Source organism: Trichogramma pretiosum, unplaced genomic scaffold (assembly GCF_000599845.2).
Source record: "Trichogramma pretiosum strain Unisexual culture from Peru unplaced genomic scaffold, Tpre_2.0 scaffold88, whole genome shotgun sequence".
NCBI classification, from domain to species: Eukaryota; Metazoa; Arthropoda; class Insecta; order Hymenoptera; family Trichogrammatidae; genus Trichogramma; species Trichogramma pretiosum.
The window spans coordinates 433,244-453,733 of record NW_019641671.1 but is presented as its reverse complement, the minus strand read 5'-3'; the positions used below and the strand labels follow the sequence as shown (position 1 = coordinate 453,733).

The following is a 20,490-nucleotide window of genomic DNA, read 5'->3' as shown; positions in this document are numbered from 1 at the left end:
CCAATTCGGGCGCGAACGTTGGAGGCCGACGCGGCCACCAATTCAGAATCTTCCTGATTGTGAGGAATAAATAATTTACGACGGATTGGTCGTGCTGCAGAATCGGCGAGGGACTGCCTCTGCGATGAAGTTGTGGACTTCGCAAGTGTTGTTATATTGCGCTCGGCACTATATTGCCTAACAGATTCTTCCCGTAATACCCGTGGGGAAATCGAGCGTCTGAAATTGAAAACAAAAAATTTTAATTAAAAAGAAATTCAATCATGCGAAGTACGAGTGGTAATTCGATTTACCTCCGATTATCGTCCGTTTCAGCTACATTGTCGATCTGCTCCATAACAACAGGTGCGTCCGCAGCGGGGGATGAAGTGTATGCAGGTGAGTCCGTCTTCATACGCTTTCGTGCCTGCGTACCATGTGGCAGAGTTCCGCCACGTTGTACGGGACTATAGCATGGAGACGGATAATCATCGCCATCATCGTGTCCAGAAGGCAGAGTCAGGGGCGTACTGGTGCTCGGCAATGGAGCAGAAACACGAGAAGCGTCGGGTGGACCTCTTTTACATCGCTTAAAACTTCGTCCGCGTCCTTCCATGACGCCGCAATACTGCACGACAAAACACTTAAAATTTTTTTACTTGTGCACACACTCGAGGACGATAGCGAAATGAACCGCCGATCGTATATTACGGAAACAGAACACTGCTGCGGCACGACGTTGCTATACGACACTGATGCTTGCAGATAACATTCTGCTAGATGCGTGGAAAGCGCATCATAAACATAGATCGGACTCCGTGCGAATAGGTATACTGCGTTATCTCGGCCCCAGATGTGTGCCGAAGTCGAAAGTTCGAAAGTACAACTTTTGAATATGACAAAATATAAACAGAGTTTTGGAATGTTGTTGACAATTGTGTGCAGTAGGTCGTGACCTATGAACGTAAACAACTGTAGGAGCAGTAACGTATGCTCCGAGAATCGTTTGCGGACGAACTCGTTAGGCAAAACGCACGCCGGCGGGTGCAATGGGTGCGCGAAGCGCCTGTCGCGCCGATACCTCCAAGTTTTGCGACCACCTATGACTCTTTGTATGGTGTGACCTAGTAACGACAACAACCATGGATTACTAGGTCACGTCCCAAAAATTTGTAGCAGGCGTCGGAGCTCGCAAGGGGAAGCAGAACTATGATATCTGGGCTCGTGTGGGCGCCACACGACGAGGAGACGGTAACGTATGCTCCGAGAATCGTTTGCGGACGAACTCGTTAGCCAAAACGCACGCCGGCGGGTGCAATGGGTGCGAGAAGCGCATGTCGCGCCGATACGTCTAAGTTCTGCGACCACATATGACTTTTTGTATGGTGTGACCTAGTAACGACGGCAACCATAGATTAGTAGGTCACGACCCGAAAATTTGTAGAAAGGGTCGGAGCTCGCAAGAGGCGGCAGAACTATGATACTCGGGGTCGTGTGAAACGCCACACGACGGGGAGACGGTAACGTATGCTCCGTATCTCTCACAATTTCATTGGCTGCAACAAGCGACATCCATGGCCAATAGCCGTTCAATTCGGCGATTCGAATGGCGAAAACGTGTAGGAAAGGAGGAGGGGTAGAGGGGAGCGACATTCCATCACCGCTGTAACGTCCCAGCAATAACGCACAAACGCATTAACGTTCGCGCGTGTCTTCGATAACGTAGGTTAGTGCTGTTCGTGGTTCGGTAGTTGTAGTTTTCGCTGTGCAATTATGACCCACTCCGGCATAGGGTTGGATTACGTGACCGGCAGAGCGTTTTTTGAAAACGTGGAGGCAGCCAGTCCGAAATTCACGAAGTGTTTTTTAAACAACAAACCTTGCGCGGCTTATAAAATCACGGAGGCATTGAGATCTGTGCTTGCTCCGTACCGATTTGTTACTGAAGAAGTGCTTCAATCGCTGGAACCGGACGACTTCATTGTTATTGCACGTGCATTAGACCGGGTCGTTTTTGCAAAAATTTTTTATATCGCCTGGGCTCATGGCTGAGCTGAAAGTTCAAGGTTTCAAATCAAAAAAGCCGGGCTGCAGAAGTCAAAAAAGTGACCGGAACCGGTGTCGATAGGCTTTTGAAGTTTAAAAACGTGCTTCGGAAATTTAGCAAAATCGCTCTGAAAATGGCAATCATATGATAGATTGCTAACATTGCTCAGAAGGTAAAATTTATGTCGACAAGACGTTTTCTTACGTATTTTTGTGTGTATCGAATTCCGTAGTCAGTTTTGACCTAGGAGGACGATTTCATTGAAATAATGCACTTTTTCGATATCTTTATTCTGCGTAAAAAACAAAAAATCGTCTTGTAAACGTTTAAAAATGAACAGAAAAAATTTAAAAAATTTTTTGACACTGCTTAAATTTAGGATTTTTTATGACGAATCCAATGGTATAAATTAGTATACACTTTGAAATTATTTTAATGCAGAAAAATACATCTTTATCCCAAAAAAACGACATTACAAAAAATTGAAAAATCGAAAAGTGTATTAGTTTCTTCCAGGAAATGGCTAAGTAGAATCAACTATGGAAAAAATTGCATGAAACAATCTAATAGGTTTTTTTCTCACCTTTCCAACGCCGGTTTCAGAAGTTGAAAATTCGCAAGATTTGCTGAGATACAGCTACGATGCATTTTTTAGCTTAAATTCTGCTTCGCTGGTTTTTTAATGAATAGAGCTGTCTCAGAATTATTGAATTTTAAGCCTAAAAAATGCATCGTACAAAAATAGCTGTATCTCAGCGAATCTTGCGAATTTTTAACTTCTGAAACCGGCGTTGGAAAGGTGAGAAAAAAACCTATTAGATAGTTTCATGCAATTTTTTCCATACTTGATTCTACTGAGCCATTTCCTGGAAGTAACTAATACACTTTCCGATTTTTCAATTTTTCGTAATGTCGTTTTTTGGGATAAAGATGTATTTTTCTGCATTAAAATAATTTCAAAGTGTATACTAATTTATACCATTGGATTTGTCATAAAAAATCCTAAATTTTAGCAGTGTCAAAAAATTTTCTAAATTTTTTCTGTTCATTTTGAAACGTTCACAAGACGATTTTTTGTTGTTTACGCAGAATAAAGATATCGAAAAAGTGCATTTTTTCAATGAAATCGTCCTCCTAAGTCAAAACTGACTACGGAATTCGATTCTACACACAAAAATACGTAAGAAAACGTCTTGTCGACATAAATTTTACCTTCTGAGCAATGTTAGCAATCTATCATATGATTGCCATTTTCAGAGCGATTTTGCTAAATTTCCGAAGCACGTTTTTAAACTTCAAAAGCCTATCGACACCGGTTCCGGTCACTTTTTTGATTTCTGCAGCCCGGCTTTTTTGATTTGAAACCTTGAACTTTCAGCTCAGCCATGAGCCCAGGCGATATAAAAAATTTTTGCAAAAACGACCCGGTCTAACGTGCATACTGCAAGAAACTACCTACAGTAGCAGTGAAGTCGTTGCCGTGCGACAACGGTGATAAAATAATAAAACACCATCGCAAATCCATACGCCGAATTGGCCCGCGAAGAGTTCAGTACCTGCTAAATCGCATGCAGGGGTGGCACGCACCTTGGATAACACCATTCGCGTTGTCTTCGACATACATGTTGGCGAAAGTGGTGCGTGATCGGTGAGTAATTGTATTTCTATTATGACAATTTATCAAGATGGACAAAGAGAGAAGAGAGGCAATCATGAATTCCGGGCATATCTTTATACCCTGTGACTTAATAACAACATATTGAATACGGTACTGAGTCACATGTCGAAACAAAACAACTATCAACTATAACTCGTACTTGCATGGTTCGTGTGTATTAACGTGTAATATTCTTTTTTTTTTTTTTAATGGGTTCCTTTAAATGTTGACCCGCTACTTACCCATATGGCTATATTAAATTTATTCATTAGACATTATTTCAATTAATTTTTCGAGCGCATAAATATAATTTTGCTCCGCAATATAAGATATAATGTGCGTACAAAGCACGGTACCGAACAACTTTTTCCCACTCCATTATTCGCGACACACCATTCATATTCAATCTTGTTCCTACATGTTAACAATCAATCATATTCTTTTCAGAATGAATTTAAACTTTAAATATGGAGCAGACGATTTAGTTGTTGAAGCTTGGACGAATATGAGGGAAGGGGAGTTAATGTCAGAAATGGTACTTGGCCACCTCATTCACGTCCTCATAATGCAACACCGCGAGCAAGGAGAAATTTTGGACAAAATGTCAGAAAATGAGCTGAAACGACTGCCATATCCACGCTCAATAACGAAATGAGAGCTCAAGTGCGTCACATCGTTATGTAAAAATATACAAACGAGGGCGGAACTCCAAACTCTCGTTTCGTTTCCAGCTGCTTACGGATTGGACAATGAGCACGACGTGAGTTCGTCGGTTTTCTTCTTCGTTCAACTCACGTACAAGGAGCCTTGGGGATTACCCGTGATTGTGCCGTACAGAGCGCAGCTGCAACTTGGCCCAGGTGTGTCTCACGACACGGGCTACATGGTCGAAAATCCGATCCAAGACGACATCAGTCTGGTACCTTGGTACACCAAAGCGGCTTTCTTTCCACCTGCAATTCGACCTGATGCTCAACCTGTGGAGTCGCTCTGGAAGATGCCATCCGTCGAATACGACGAAGAGAACTTCGACATTCGATTTATGGATTCCCTGTGGGTTGAAGACGAAAAATCGGACGATGAAAACTACTTTAAAACGTAAGTATGCCTCGTGCAGTCAGCAAGACGGCGCATAAAATAAATTACAATTGTGATTGCAGGGTAGAAGACGTAGACGCCGCAGAACTCGCCAACAGCAAAGAAGAAGACGAAGAAGTTGAACAACTCACGGATTCTCAAGTTGAACAGGAGTTTCAACAGGCGAACAAATACCGAACCCCGACGCCGATCCCGGTGTTACCACCAATGAATTCCTCGTCGTTTTACGATAAGACCGTTTTATCTGGTTCTTCTAACGACGAACGAACGCTGGAAGACATCAACGAGGGCATGGCTGACATGAGCATTTGCGTTGCCGGGAGGAGAAAGGGTTGTCGAGCTGTGATAGACGATAGCGACGATGACTTGTAAATTTTATTTTATAAATGAACATTCATTGAAAATTAAACATGAACTAAAAATAACTAAACTCTGTGTTATTATTTATTTCAAAGTACCCCTATATCAAGTTACCGTCATGTGGCGTCAAACGCAAAGCCACATATCTTTGTCCCACCGCGTTTTGCAAGCTTTCGGATGATGTACGTTTTGAAGGATGTGCCCTAATAATCTATATACGCCATTCCGTTCCTAGGTCACGAATATATAAATTCATTTGGCTTACAGCACGTGTACACATCGGCGCAATGCGAGATCGCGCATAAATTACACCTGCTGGTGTGTGCCTGGCGAACTAGATTGTACCTATCGATTCTCGGAGCATACGTTACCGTTTCCTTGTCGCATGACGTTATGCACTTGCCCAGGTATCTTCGTTCTGCCACTTTCTGCAAGCTTCGTCTCCTTTTAGATTTTTAGGTAATAACCTAGTAACCTATGGTTTCTTCCGTTACTAGGTCCGACATAGAAAATGGAAATGAGTGTCACTACACTTGGACATATCGATGCGGTGCGCGTTTGCGCGAGATTGTATCTGCCGGTGAGTGCTTATCGAACGAGACTCTTCTCTTACAGTCGAATCTATCCGTTCATGCATCTTGCAAGCTCCGACTCCACTCGAATTTTTCAGATGGTGACCTGGTAATCTATGGTTGCCGTCGTTACTAGGTCACACCATACAAAAAGTCATATGTGGTCGCAGAACTTAGACGTATCGGCGCGACATGCGCTTCTCGCACCCATTGCACCCGCCGGCGGGCGTTTTGGCTAACGAGTTCGTCCGCAAACGATTCTCGGAGCATACGTTACCGTCTCCTCGTCGTGTGGCGCCCACACGAGCTCAGATATCATAGTTCTGCTTCCTCTTGCGAGCTCCGACGCCTGCTACAAATTTTCGGGTCGTGACCTAGCAATCCATGGTTGTTGTCGTTACTAGGTCACACCATACAAAGAGTCATAGGTGGTCGCAGAACTTGGACGTATCGGCGCGACATGCGCTTCGCGCACCCATTGCACCCGCCGTCGTGCGTTTGGCTAACGAGTTCGTCCGCAAACGATTCTCGGGGCATACGTTACCGTCTCCTTGTCGTGTAGCGTCCCGGTAGAAGATTATAGAATAATCACATCTAACGATGATGTGGCTCTTCACTTCTACCTTCGCACTTTTTAATCTTGCGATAACCTCGAAAACTTAATGGCTGCCGTGTATCTCACGTGTCTCCGTGTTGCTTGCTCCAGCTATTCTGTGTCGATCTGTTGCGCGTCGGCACGTCTGCTCACGCGCAGTAGTCTATCTCTCTCGCACGCGTACGCCGCCGCACGTGCCGAAACGTCGTTGACTGCTGCTGCCGCTGCTGCTGTTCTTCTCGGCCTGTAAGTCACGAAAACATACACACACACACACACATGCTCGCGCGACTTATGCTCAAATTCACGGCGCGACGCTTATGTGCCTTGTGCCCCGTCACATATTTTACAAATGTTTCTAAGGCTTGTTGCTAAAAATAAATACCAAGGTTTTATTTATTTAGTCAAAATATTTTATTTACAAAAAGTGGCAGCTTACCATACTCTCGTATGTTACACTTGAATCATATGACCTTACTGGCAATGGAACATCAAGGCAAGTATCATCTCTAGTTTTTTAACTGTTTCCTGTCACTTTACACACACACACATTTATTAGACCAAAAAAATAAATAATGTGAAATTATCTTCAATAATAAATGTAACAATGAAGTTTACCCGCATACAATCCATTTATAAAATCAGATTGTCGAGTATTTTTTAATCTTGTTTCTAAAGCTTCAAACATTATTCTATATAATTCTTGATTGTCATGTTGGAGTTATGCATAGCGTGATTTCGAAACTTCCCAACAAATTTTCCACAACAACTGTTTCCACCGCAGTTTTGGACTACATCTGAGAAAAATATTTTTTTTAATAGAAACCTGTTTTAATTGAAAATTAATTTTAACGTATATAAGTGTACTATTATAAAATACCTGCAATTTTGAAAAAACTTTTTGCAATTGCAAGAAATACTTTTAACTTTAGAATCCACGCCAGTCATCTCATAATTCCAATTGTATGACGCATTGCAAAACTCAGCAGCTGTATTTAAGTAACATGCTATAGTTAAGTAATCGTCAAGACTGTTTAAGTAACATTGTCTGAATTATTAATCCAATATAATCTAAAAAATAGACATACATTAATTTTACACTGCGCTATAATGTTATTAAACCATTATTTTTTATTTTCACTCAGTCATTCGTCGCATATTATCAAAAAATCCATCTTATCAATATAAATTTTTTATAAATGTTGAAGCTGCTTCATAAATTTCTTCAATTCGTTGAACAATGAGATCAGTATCTTTTAATAATTCTTGTGTTTCCCGAACTAATTTGTCTGCATAATGACGTATTAATATAACAGTCATATTATTTAGTTTCTGAAACAATGCATTTACTTTTTATTAAGACTGATTGTTTTTATAAAAAAAATGAATTTATTCCTAAATATGGGTGCAAAAATTTGACGTTTTAAAAAACAAATTGTAATAATCCAAATTATTCTTCTTGATTAAGTTCCTGTTGATCTCTTTCTTTTTCCTTCTTAGCTGTATCTCGAATATGCCTTTTTTTGCCTCTTTTAGCCAAGTCTTAGTTGTTGATTTAATATCCGTTTTAGAAAAATGTTGTGTTTTCCCTAAAACAACTTCATTTTTTTGCTTCCTCATAGAGGAAGCTCTGTGATAGGCTCGAAAACGAGATTTTGAACCAGACCTCGTAGGACAATTTGGTTTACATATTTGGAAACTACATTGAATTACCAACAAATGTCTGTTTTTTTTTTTTTTTTTTTTCTACTCCACCTCATTCGGACACTCACCGAAATCCGCCGTGAGGCATTGCTTCGGTGAGGCCGGAGTTAGTTGAGCATTTCTGCTACTTCTGTTAGTTGTTGTTTTCCATACATCCCCCATCCGTCGCATAGGGATATGGGGCGATTAGGGGTTCAGGGACCCATCTTTATCTGCTTGGTGAACCTCCGATCCTGCACGCTGCCATCGTCGATTGTCGTATCCCCTTCTTCAGAGCCGTCTGCGTGGACACACATTGCTTACACCTCCTCCTGAGTTGGACATCTTCTTCAGAACTCGCTGTCTAGTGCCATCTTGTGAGTGTGGTTCTCGCTTCTGCCGACGATGGCAAGTGCCCAATTTGCTTTGTCGGCTACATCTTGTGAGTGTGGTTCTCGTTTCCGGCGCTACGCTTTGAGTCTCCGTGAGTTTTTGAACTCCTCCTTTTCTGTTGTCGTCTTGTGAGTGTGGTTCTCGCTTCAGGCGCCATCATGCGCTCCACCAGAGCCTTGGCTCTCGCATCCGACGCCCTCTTGTGAGTGTGATTCTCGCTTCCGACTTCATCATGGGAGTGGTGTGCTCCATCTATTGCCAGCCTTATGAGTCCTCGCCTCGGGCTCTTACTTATGGTTTTCCTATCGCTTCCAGCTCACAGCCCGGGTCTTCTTTTTGAGTGGTACACGCTCCATCTCGGGCATGAGCTCGACCACACCAGGCGAAAAAACGAACCTCGAAATTTCGCCAAGTAAGGATCGAACCCACGCCCTACGGCACATCCTTGTATCAGCAGGCAAGAACTGTAGAGCCGTAGAGTCGCGCTCGCTCGTCCGCAAGAAGGGCCAGCGGTGGTATGCCGGCAAGGACATACGTGGCCTCGTAGAAGACATGCGGCCGGCCTCCGATCACACGCAGGCAGGCTCGTCGGTGGGCTGACTCCGCCTGGCGTAGACTCGCTTTTGTGCTGCTGTGCTCCAGATGGGGGCTCCATACAGGAGTATGGAGTCGACGACGTGAGCATACAGCTCGCGTCGGCTGCTTTTGGGTCCGCCAGAGTTGGGCATGATCTTCGTGAGGGCACCGATCACACCAGCTGCCTTCGCGCTGACTGTTTGGAGGTGGTGGTCGAACTTCAGCTTGGCGTCGATGTGCAGGCCCAGGTAGCGGATGGAGGGGGACGAGCGTATGCTGTGGTTGCCTACCGAGATTGTGATGGTTTCCTCTTTTTTCCTACTCGTGATGAGCAGAGCCTCCGTCTTGTGATCAGCCATTTGTAAGCTTAGAGCTTGGAGCGCGCCTCGTACCCATACGATCGCAGCGTTCAGATCGTGTTCGATCTGCCATAGATGCTTGGCGACAGCCACCACTGCGATGTCGTCCGCGAAACAGACTATACGAACATCGCCATCGAAGTTGAGACGCAGGATCGCGTCATACATAACGTTCAACAGGATCGGGCCCAATACCGACCCTTGTGGAACACCTGCTGTGACTTCATAGGACTCTGGACCTTCGTCCGTGGTGAAGTCGAGCACTCTTGCCGAGAAGTAGTTGGAAATTATTCTCAGCAAGTAATCGGGTACGGGCAAACGGCGTAAAGCGGCCAGAATGTTGTCCCACCGAACCGTATTGAACGCATTCCTCACGTCGAGTGTCACCACGGCGCAGTACTTCTTAGTGCCGCGGTACCATCTCTTCTCGGCGATGGCTTCACGGACGGTGGAAATGACGTCTTCGATGGCATCTATCGTTGATCGCCCTTTCCGGAAGCCGTACTTTCGCTCCGAGAGGCCTTCATCATCATAATAGATCTTCATCGATTACGTATGATGTTTTTCTTAAATTAAAAAAAAAAAAAATAATAGTGACAAAAGTAAAACCTCTACAAGGTATTTCCTTAAATAAAAGAAGACAATGCAATAGATTCATTCAAAGACAAACCCAAGAAGTCTCGACGTAAATTAGTTTTAGTTTCGATCATAACATAAAAGAATGTAAATTTTTTATTTTTTGAGATATTTGAATTTTATAGTTAATGTCAAGTTTGTACAATGAAGATGAAAAATTTTGGAAAATCTGACCATAACGTCAGAAAGCTGAGGTAGTTTTCCATCAAAATGATGGGTTAATTTTTTTTTCTTCCGGTTCATTTAATACTTTTTACGTGAATTAGAAATTGAGTGATTTCGCTTAATCAGGTCACGCAGCGAAGCGCTCGGGCACTTGACGGGAAATGCCTTCTATTAAAAGGGAGTATGTAGGACGAATAGTTTACGTAAAATAGTTTATGGGTTACTTTAACAATTAAGAAATATTAAATTAAATTAAATCTAATGTTATTAACTTTAAACATGTATAGTCATGTTACTATTTTATTTCTATAACGAATGGTTTAATAAGTTCAATGTTTTTTGTAGAATGTAATTAATGATGAATTATTAGAAGTTAATTCTGATATTTCGTCCTTAGTATCACCTTTCTGAGCGGATATATTTGATTTTAGCCGAACCATTGTATCTAAATGTCTAAACCTGAAAAAATGAATGTTAGTATCATTACCATTTTTTTTATTTATAAAAAGATTTAATACAAAAATTAAGAAAACTATTAAAAAAAAATTTTTTAATCAAGAGGTGCGGTAGCACCTGGCCGGCAATTCAGATAGATACTTTACAAGAAACTGTGTCTACTTATGTAAACACTAAAATGAAGAGTGTCACAAAAGTATAAAAACCTCTAAAAATCTCAAACATATGCATAATAAAAAAATCAAAAACTCTATGTTTAATTTAGTTTTTGACGAAGAGTAAAGTGGTGGCTTTTAATTTAAACCTATACATAACCTGCAGTGTTCGAAACTGTCAAATATGGGGCCAATGCAAAGAAGCCGCGCCAAGATAGAAAAGTATCATTGTTGCAGACTGACAATTAAAGAATGATTACATCCGTTAATATTGTGCATATTTTTTTTTACAGGTTCATGCCAACAGATATACCAACACCGAGAGCCAGACCGAAGGTGAAGAGCGAATTTGTACGTCGCACGGGAAGAGAATCGATGTAAGTTTGCTAGATCGCGCAGTGCCAGACACGTGACGGTGAGCAGGGGTTCAAGTGAGAGCTGTGAGCGAGAAAGCACGAGAGTGCCTTGAGAGTGTGAGTAGCTTGTGTGAGAAATCGAGAGAGAGAGCAGAGTAGAGTAGAGTATAATTTATTCAGCTAAGGGCTCAGACTGGCCCTCTGTAGCCTGGCTCAAAAAATTACACCAACAGGCATATACTGCAAGGTAGCTAAGGGTCTGAACGGCTGTTGGCAAGGAAGAAAAAGCGAAACTCCGACGTGCGCTTGATAAGGCGTGCACTAAGCGCATACATCTAGCACTCGTCGCGATGATCGCAGCTGATTTCCCCGTCAAGTTCACAAAAGCAAGGAGCTCGACCCCCCAAGTAGCGTTCCCGCAGCTTCTCTCAGCTTCTCACGCATTTAAGCGCATACAGCGCTCTCGAGCCGCCGCAACATCGAGCGTACGAGTGGGGCGAAGCGCGCACCTATAAAAGCCACACGCCGGACTCCTTCGGCCTTCTACTATTTTCAAATCAACAATGTTTTAATGATCTAAAGTGAACTTCTAGAATAGCCGCGGGCTCATAAGTAAGCCCCCGGGTATAAGGTAATTTTAAGGTTAACCGAAATGGGAATGTCTCTGACAAAACAGACAAATACAAACCCATGCTATGCGCAGCAATGCAAATACTGGGCAGTATCCAATTAATGGGCTACTCTTATTAATTGGGCTGGTATGCTATACTGTTGTGATAATGAAACCATTCATTATCACATCAGATCCCCCCACATCGTGTGTACGATCGCAAAAGTGATCTCAAGTAAAAGATCGCTGATGCAAACGAGCACGATGCCTTACGTTTGCGTGACGCATTCAGCAATTCTCAATTTTATTCGTGCGCAAGTATGTTTGATAGAAGCGGTATGACACGTCACAAGACGAGCTGAAGGTGATTTGTGTGGTCAAGTGTAGTGAAGCCTGTATCAACGCCATCCTTCTTTCTGATACAGAACTCGACTGTCGCATGCGCATCACCACCGTTTCCTGCCCGTTTAGAGTGAATTAAGCGTGACCGAGTGAGAGATTCATCGGAATTTCTGCATAAATGCAAGTATTCTTCTTTTGTTCTATTTTCATTAATACGCTCCATAAGAGTATTCGGTAATATCGTCTATCAAGTCGTGAACAACGATAGACACGCGACCCACAAGGCTTAACCTGTAAGTGCATTATCAGCAAAATAACACGTGTAGTAAGATGCACATGTGAAGCACGTGGTCAATACTGCAAGTGCTTAACCTCACAAGGCAAGTCAGCGGTGAGAGCTATACGAGCCTCTCCTCCTTCCTTCTATGCGTCATAAGCCAAGCCCCACCGCCGACGGCTCTCGCAGCAGTACACAAACGCTGTACGAGAGTGTCTAGCGAGAGCGTGCTTATATGGGAGTGTTCGCGAAATTCGTGAACAACAAAAGTGCGGTATCGCGACCTGTGAAAATCTTATTGTAGAACATCGATTCGTTGCCAACTTGTTATTAACACACACCGATATCCTGTGAAGACGGTTTAACTTTCTTATTGTGTTTAGAGTCATTAGTTAATGAATCATTCACATAGATAAATTCCAATAATAAAATAAAAACGATTATATTCTACCGTGTACCCAGTCCTAAGGTGTTTCACGAACCCCCTCACATAATGATCATAATAATAATAAGTAATTTTGTAAGCGTCAACGCAACTCGCAGTGCGCGTCAGTAGGGACAGTACCGTAGAACGCACACGTGTATCAGACAGTGAGGAGAAATACCAATACACACTGCGAGTGCTCTCAAAAAGCGAGCGTTGCCTTTCAATACATATCCAACGCACAAAAACAGCAACAAAAAAAAATACAACGTGTGTACAATGAACTCGTGTCAAGAAAGTAAAATAAAACATAGAACAAAGGAAGACAAAATAAAACTTCACAATGGTAGTCAATACACGTCATCCAAGCATTTGGGTGAAATGGTACGTCCTGAAGGTCTCGCTGCGGTACCGAGCCTACAAGTCCTGAGGCACATCATTCCACAGCCTGGAGGTGTGTACGAAAAACGCGTTCTGCAGGCTACTGGTGGCAGCCCAAGGGATTTTCAGCTCCAGCTGAGACCTTCGGAGAGATGCAGGGGCATCACGATGTACGAAGCTAAAACAACTGGCCAGGTAGGCGGGACCTCCCCGCCTTAGAGTTGACGCCAGTAAGCACAAAGCAAGCGTCTCCTATACTTGAAGAGCCCGCACTTGACATAAGATGGCGTGATGTTGTCGAATCATGACACTCCGGCGACGAAAGGCAGCGCCGCTTCCATGCATTTCTCCATCCTAGTAGTGAGCTCCTTAGATAAATTGGCCAAGAGTCCGGCACCATAATCCACGTGCTGAAAAATCAGCGACTTCACCAGCATCAGTCTAGACTCCCGTGGCAGACAGTCACGGTGGTGACGCAGACGAGCGAGTGCAGCGAAACACCTGTTTGCCGTACCGGTGACTTGCGCTCTCCACGACAGGGTCTCGTCCAGGACGACCCCAAGCAACCTAATGCTTTTCCGCCGGTTGATCAGCTCCCCATCAAGAATCAGCAGCGAGGTCGGCACTGAATGCATGCGCGCCATGTATCCACGGCTACCAATCCAGCCAGCGTGGGTCTTCTTCACGTTGATTGATATGCTGTTATCCACTGCCCAGGCTGATATGCACGCAATGTCCTCGTTGACTTTCGAGATGATGGCCTCAGCCTCCGAAGCCGGGCCGCTCGAGAAGATGGTGAAGTCGTCGGCATAAAGATGGTATTTGCTGCGTCGGCAGGCTGAGGGGTGGATCAGTGATGAAGAGCGAAAACAGGAAAGGGACTACCCTGCGGGACCGACCTTGTCCTGAACAGGGGCCAGGATCGCTCACTCTGAGGTCCCACCACGCATTGAGTGCATCCAGACAAGTACGAGTGCAGCCAGGCGCAGGCAGCGTCCGAGAAGTCCAGCGCGTACAGCTTCTGGAGCAGCAAGTCGACGTCAACCATGTCAAACGCCCGAGAGAAGTCTATGGCCACCTTGAGTGTGACCTCTCCTCGCTCCACCCATTCACGCAAGCAGTCGACGATGCGCATGAGCGCAGTCTGCGTGCTATGGTATCTCCGGAAGCCGGACTGGAAGGCGTCGAGGAAGTCCCGCTCCTCCACAAAGTCGCTCATCCGCTTGAGGGCCACACACTCGAAGATCTTCAAGATAGAGCAGAGTATGCTTATTGGACGCAAATGGCTCGCATCGTGGTGTGGGTAGCGCTTGGGCATCGGGCGCACCAATGCCTCCTTCCAAAGTCTCGGGAAGACACCTGCGCGAAACGAGGCGCTAAATATTTGACAGAGTGTGGGCAACGTCTGGGGGAGACAGAGCCACAGCTGGTCATAAGACAAGGATCCAACCACACAATAAGACGAGGATCCAGCAGCGAGCTCAGCTTGACCTCCAGACATGCAGCTGCAAGCTCCAGGCAAGCACTAAAGGTGTCCGTGCACAGTCTCTCGCCCTCAATCACCACCGTCACACCGCTGCCGTAGTGCACTCGTTCCACACGACCACCAAGTGTCGCCGGATTGACAGATCTCACGAGTGCTGCCTTGACAGCAGGGGCGTCGCGAATATTTGCTTCTTCACTCTCCCTCGGTCCAACGGTGATCCTGCTGCTCTTTTTTTGGCAATAGGTCGGCCACAGGTCATGGACACAGCATTCACGATGTCACGCTTCGGGGCTTCGTCACTCGTAAAAAAATACAATGATGTGCTATAATGAGTGTTAATGTAGCAGCAATTTTGCAATAATATGAAAATAGTTTAGCATTAATATATCACCAAATAGAAGCAAGAAACCATTACTTCTAAGAAAGGCACAGTGTCAAAAATTATTCTAGGAAGCAATACAGCATAAGATTAACACTTGATGAATATGATGATCAGGTGTATATTAAGTAGGTTCTCTCTGAGTAGGATTAAAGAATATAGGTATTATGTAACAGAAGGTAGATGAATATTAAGGTCATTGTCTGAAAGAATGGGAATGGGTTGGGAATTGGCTAGCTTGCGGATGAATACGGTGCGGTTACGGACAAATGGTTTGGGATAGTTTAGTTGCCGAGACGCAGAAACGGCTTTGGTGTACAGCAAATGTACTTTCTTTGGCCAAAGTGGCCGTAGAAAGAGACTACCTTCTCCATCCGTGTTGAAGAGTGATTGTGTTCGAACATTTGACAGCCTATGAGAGTGATAGACGATTATATCGCGTACGACCAGTGAAGAGCACTGAAAAACCAGAGAACGAGTATGGCCACCACTTGAATTTTTGCGTTGAATTTTTAGGCTTCAACTCCTTGTGCGCGTTATGAAGCGGGTGTGCTGTGGCAGTCCTATGTTTGAGAGGGTTTTATCAAGGATGGCGCTGTCAGAGAGGTTCGATTCAATGGGCAATCCAGACAGTAGCGCCTCACAGTCGTCAGGAAGAAGTTGAGGAGCAGGAGAAAATCCAGCCGTTTGGATGTTCTGAACATTTCTGCTGACATGAAGATGTTCTTGTTTAATGTCTGAGATAGATTCAGAAGAGTCCACGAGATGAGGGTTTGAGTAGCTCAAAGTGGTGTTGCTCCTAATGGCCTCCGTGAAGACTTTCACCTCCTCGAGCTTGGTTTGCATCTTGGGCAGAGCAGCGGCTGACTCCGCCGATTTGTGCTCCTGCGCCTCTACGCGAGCGGTCAATTGGGTGATGGAGCTCTCGAATTGAACAAGTTTGGAATTTAGTTCAATGTGCTGTGCCTCGGCCTGCGATTTGATCTCATCGAGTTTGCTGTCAATCGTAGACTTCATATCCCTGAGTTCCGCCTTGATTAAACCAGCAAACTCCGCTAGCCATCGTGGAGGGGCCCGGTCAGTTTGAGACGACATAACGAGAGGCAGCCGAACCGGCTCAAAGAAACCGACAGTATCCGCAGTCAATAGCAACAGCGCGTCTGTGCATTAGAAGTTGATGGTCAAGCAGGGATCTTCCTATCCCATAATCCAAAAACTCGAGTATCCGGCTCCTCACTGGGCTCCTCGTTCACCCCAAGTTTTGGTTTCTCGCTCGCACAACACTCTCGCACCTTGCTGGGCTCTTCGACTCCACTGAACTCGCTCCAACGACGGGCGTGACGGACGATGAGAGGGAGATATGCAGATCCACAAATCGTCGCATGCGCAAGATCTCGAACACACATTGTGGTAAGCTAACCTTGATGAGCCGGAGTAGGTGATGAAAATGCGTTTTTAACAATACAAGGGAAACAACAGTACCAGTGGTCCAGTTGTAGTTGACCCTTGCAAAATTAGCGTGCAAGAATCTGCAAGAAAAATGCCCGTAGGCAGGTCGAGGCAGTACAAAAAGCAAAAAAACAGAGGAGCAGAAAGAAGAGCGTGTTGCTATACTCATTGAGAGAGAGAGAGAGAGATTGATTGATTGATTAGTGTATTTATTGGGGCCCTGAGGTATAACCACATGGGAGAGAGAAAGAGAGAGAGAGAGGCGTTGTCGAGTTCAGAAAGCGAAAATTGGGTAAAAGTACTTGTGAGTAAATTGGGTGTGAATAAATTAACAAGTGTGTCGAGAGAAAACATTAATTGTATAAGAGAGTAAATCGCGTACGTGAGTGTAGTGAGTTGATAGCCGGTGATCACGAGCTGAGGACTTTGGTCAGTTGACCGCCAACATATACTTATCCACTGCCATTTCCATCATCAAGGAGAAGACATACAAGCCAGTATTGTGTAATTTGTCAGATTGTGTGAGTGTAAGTGAAACCAGGTGTGATTGAGTGTGATCGTTCATCGCGTCAGGCGAGCGATATTCCGTCACAATTTTTTTTAATATTGCGCCAGACAACTTCATTTTTAATGAAGTTTTATCATAATGTAATCCATAATTTTTTTCGTGTATGAATTAATTGCAGTTTCCTTTCTCCTTTCAAATATTTTCTTGGAAATTATCGCGTCGAACGCCTTATTACGATCTTGCGACCTTTGAGTGTGGCGGCGTCAGGGCCAAAAAAGCATCGCGTCACAAGTAAACCAAAAATTTACTCTTGAAATAGGAACCTCAATTTTTTATTACAGATTCGAAGCAAGTAAAAAATTTTAAGTTTGAATAAGCCTTTGATTTTGATATGAAACATCTTTATCGGCGTTTGGTATAAAGGGTAAACCCCATGAAAAACGATCTTTCGTCCGTCCGAGCGAGTGCACATTTGGTAGTATAAGTGCCTATACAGTGTTACGATCCACGTAACAATAATTTAAAAATTAGATAACTTCAGGAAAGTTCTGATAGCATTGCTCTTTCAAATCACGTCGTGAGAGAAAAAGATTTTTTGTTAATTAAATGTTGTGCAAGTAAATAATGATAATTGAAAGCTACTTCACACCCGATAAAGTGATAATTGCGAGAACAACATTTTTTACAAATTCAAATAATTATAAAGTGCCGAAAACTAATGGTTAGGCAAACAATGACAAAGATAATGATAAAGAGTGATACCAATTAGTTTTACCTGACAGCAAGCAGAGTCGCGCAAGATAACTTGCGCAATGAGTAATTTATGCCTGCACTGATTTTAGGATATATATATCGAGGGCCCTTAAGGCTTCTATGCGATTCTCATTCTAACTTTTGTGGTGCGCGGAGCCTATGTCACTTGGCAACGCGATAGCGTCGAATAATTTTATAAGTCTTTGTTCTCCGTTCGAAATACGTTACGTGTGTTTGATTGATTTGATTCGATTTAATTTGATTATAAAGTAGTATCACCGAGAGTGTGTAACATAGTGCATCGAGTGAGTGCGAATTAACTGTATGGAGTTTATACGAGAAATCGAGATAGAGTATCATCATCACCGATGGACAGGACGAGCACGGAGAGCAAGCAACAACAACTGACGCAGAGCGAAACACCACAGAGAGTCATCTTATAAAATAAATTGTATGTTAATTTAATTTTATTTAAGAATAAGTCCACGAGTTTTTTAAGTCGATTAGAATATAATAAATTACCCCTTAATGTACCCAATAATTAGAGTGTTCACACGTTTCATTTATCAATCCTACTATTTTCTCTAGCCGGAATAAGTTCTGTAATTAATTTATTCATGTAACAACCAGCCGTTATAATAGTGACGATTTGCGTTACGCATTATGATTGGCTGCCACGCCAGCTACATAGAACTGCCTTCTGCTGCTGCCCGCTTATACAGTAGTTTTTCAAAAATTATTTCAGTAAGGTACAGGGTAAAATAATTAATCTACATACAAGATGACACTATTTTTATGGTTAAATGGAAGGAGTGAATGATTGAACAGTGTCGAACGTTTTGCTCTCATAAGGAGGTAAAAGTAAATTTACAGTTTGTTGTACATAAATCGCTGAGGTAACCGCCCATTCCCCCGAATAAAGAAATCCCCGAAGACGCTTTCCCCGATGCCATTTCCCCGAATATACATTTCCCCGAATATACAACCCTGCATGTAGCATATATCGATATATCGATCGAGCAATTTTTTTCTCAATTGTTAATGAACAATTAGCCTCTAAATTTCGTAGCCTATGCGTAGTCTAGATTTAGTTCCTCCAAATTTCCTCTAAATTTCGCTTTTAAAACATAGACTTTGAATTAATCAGTCTTAGAAGATTAGATATCAGCGGATATCTTTATTATAAATCGTACGATCGCAAGGAAAGAACGTATTGGGACTGCCAAAAGGTACGAGACAAGGAATGTGAAGCGAGAGCTATCACTGCATATAATGATCAAGGCCAGCTGATCATTATAAAAAGTCCCAAAGAGTCTGAGCATCGGCATCCTCCAAATCGTGAAAAAGTTAAGGCAGCAGATATAAGAGCGCGTATACTAAGTGAAGCCCAAAATAATTTGAATAGACCACCATCCGCAATTATTCGAGGTATATTTTTTTGACAACATACAGCTCTCTCTCTCTCTCTCTCTCTCTCTCTCTCTCTCTTTCTTTCTCTTCTTCTCTTTTCTTATCGCGTTATAGATCAATCAGCCCCAAAGAAGAAGTGGGTTGATGCACAACATCGTTTAAAAGCTTTGGTCGAAACTTACGACACGTATGGTTTACCACGTGTGCTCGATTACTTGCACTTGATACGCGAAAGCATTTCTCTAGATTAATTATGTATTGTAATATAAAACAATAAAATATCGGGGAAATGGATTCGGGGAAACGACCGGGAATCGTTTGCTGATAGTAGTATGCCCATGTTAACCAAGAGACCACGCTGGAAGATAGAGGTTGACTGGAAGACGAGACGATGCAGAGCTCTATAGTGAACCAGTTGTTGGTGAGAGTTCAGAAATGTGCGGGCTGGAGGACAGTGGCAGAGTGACAGCAAGGTTATTTAGATCATCTTCAGTGTTGACTGCGTCGAGTGCATTGCTGTTTGGGCATTGGTCCCTTCGTTTTTTGCATTTGACTCTCCTCCATTGAGATGAGAATGGGGCATGGTCTTGTAAGCCTTTGCGAGAATGTGCAGTGTCGATAAAAATTATGCGGTAATCAAAGTGTTGATCAAGGTAGTGCACTGTATAGCAGAGAGATCGCCACGACTCCTTTTCCGTTCTGAAACATGGCTCTTCGTTCACCCTGAACTTCTTGCTAACGATTACTTTGTGATTATATTTCGCCTTCGCTCTTTTACAATACCTTATGAAATGACCAACAGTAGATGTTGCATCGACACGCTAAGCACACATGCTTCCCAAATATGTTAGGTTTTTTGCCGCTACGAGGCTATCCCGTTTGGCGACATCCCTGGTATCCTTTTTTCGTTGTGTGCGCACGAGTTCACACGCGTTTCCTACGTTTTAGGTTACTCTTGCATGTTATTCGCAAAATCATGTTATCAAACATGTAGTGACTATGGATCATAAAAGAAAAGTTAGGGACGAAGATCCACTCGAGGCTATGGAGAAAATATATAAAATAAAAATGAAACAAATTGCCGAAGGAATAGAAAAGATCCAGTTTCAACTAAATACCGGCGAATCCTTCTTGACCGACAAAGATTAACATAGTGTTTCCAACAAAAATTTCAATTTTTAATTTGTTTTTAATTTTTTACTTATTTTTTTGTTTCGACTTTTACTTGTTCGATTACTTTTAAATTCTTTAATTTTCTTTCATTAATAATAAGATGTTTCACATCTTACAGCTATTCATAAATAGCTGATTTTTTTCAATTTTTTCAATTTTCAATTTGATTTTAATTTGGTTTTTTTTTTTACTTTTTTCTTACCAAAAATGT

At 43.0% G+C, this 20,490-nt stretch overlaps 1 protein-coding gene across 1 annotated transcript in view; it reads right to left on the bottom strand.

Moving 5' to 3' along the window:
• Positions 1 to 10,435: 10,435 nt before the first annotated feature.
• The window catches only part of LOC106652664 (aromatic-L-amino-acid decarboxylase-like), a 259,293-nt gene continuing 249,238 nt past the window's right edge, over positions 10,436 to 20,490 (bottom strand). The window contains exon 13 of the mRNA XM_014371756.2: positions 10,436 to 10,579. Within this exon, the coding sequence (XP_014227242.1) occupies positions 10,450 to 10,579 (130 nt within the window). The 3' untranslated portion in view covers positions 10,436 to 10,449. The remainder of the gene's footprint in view (positions 10,580 to 20,490) is intronic.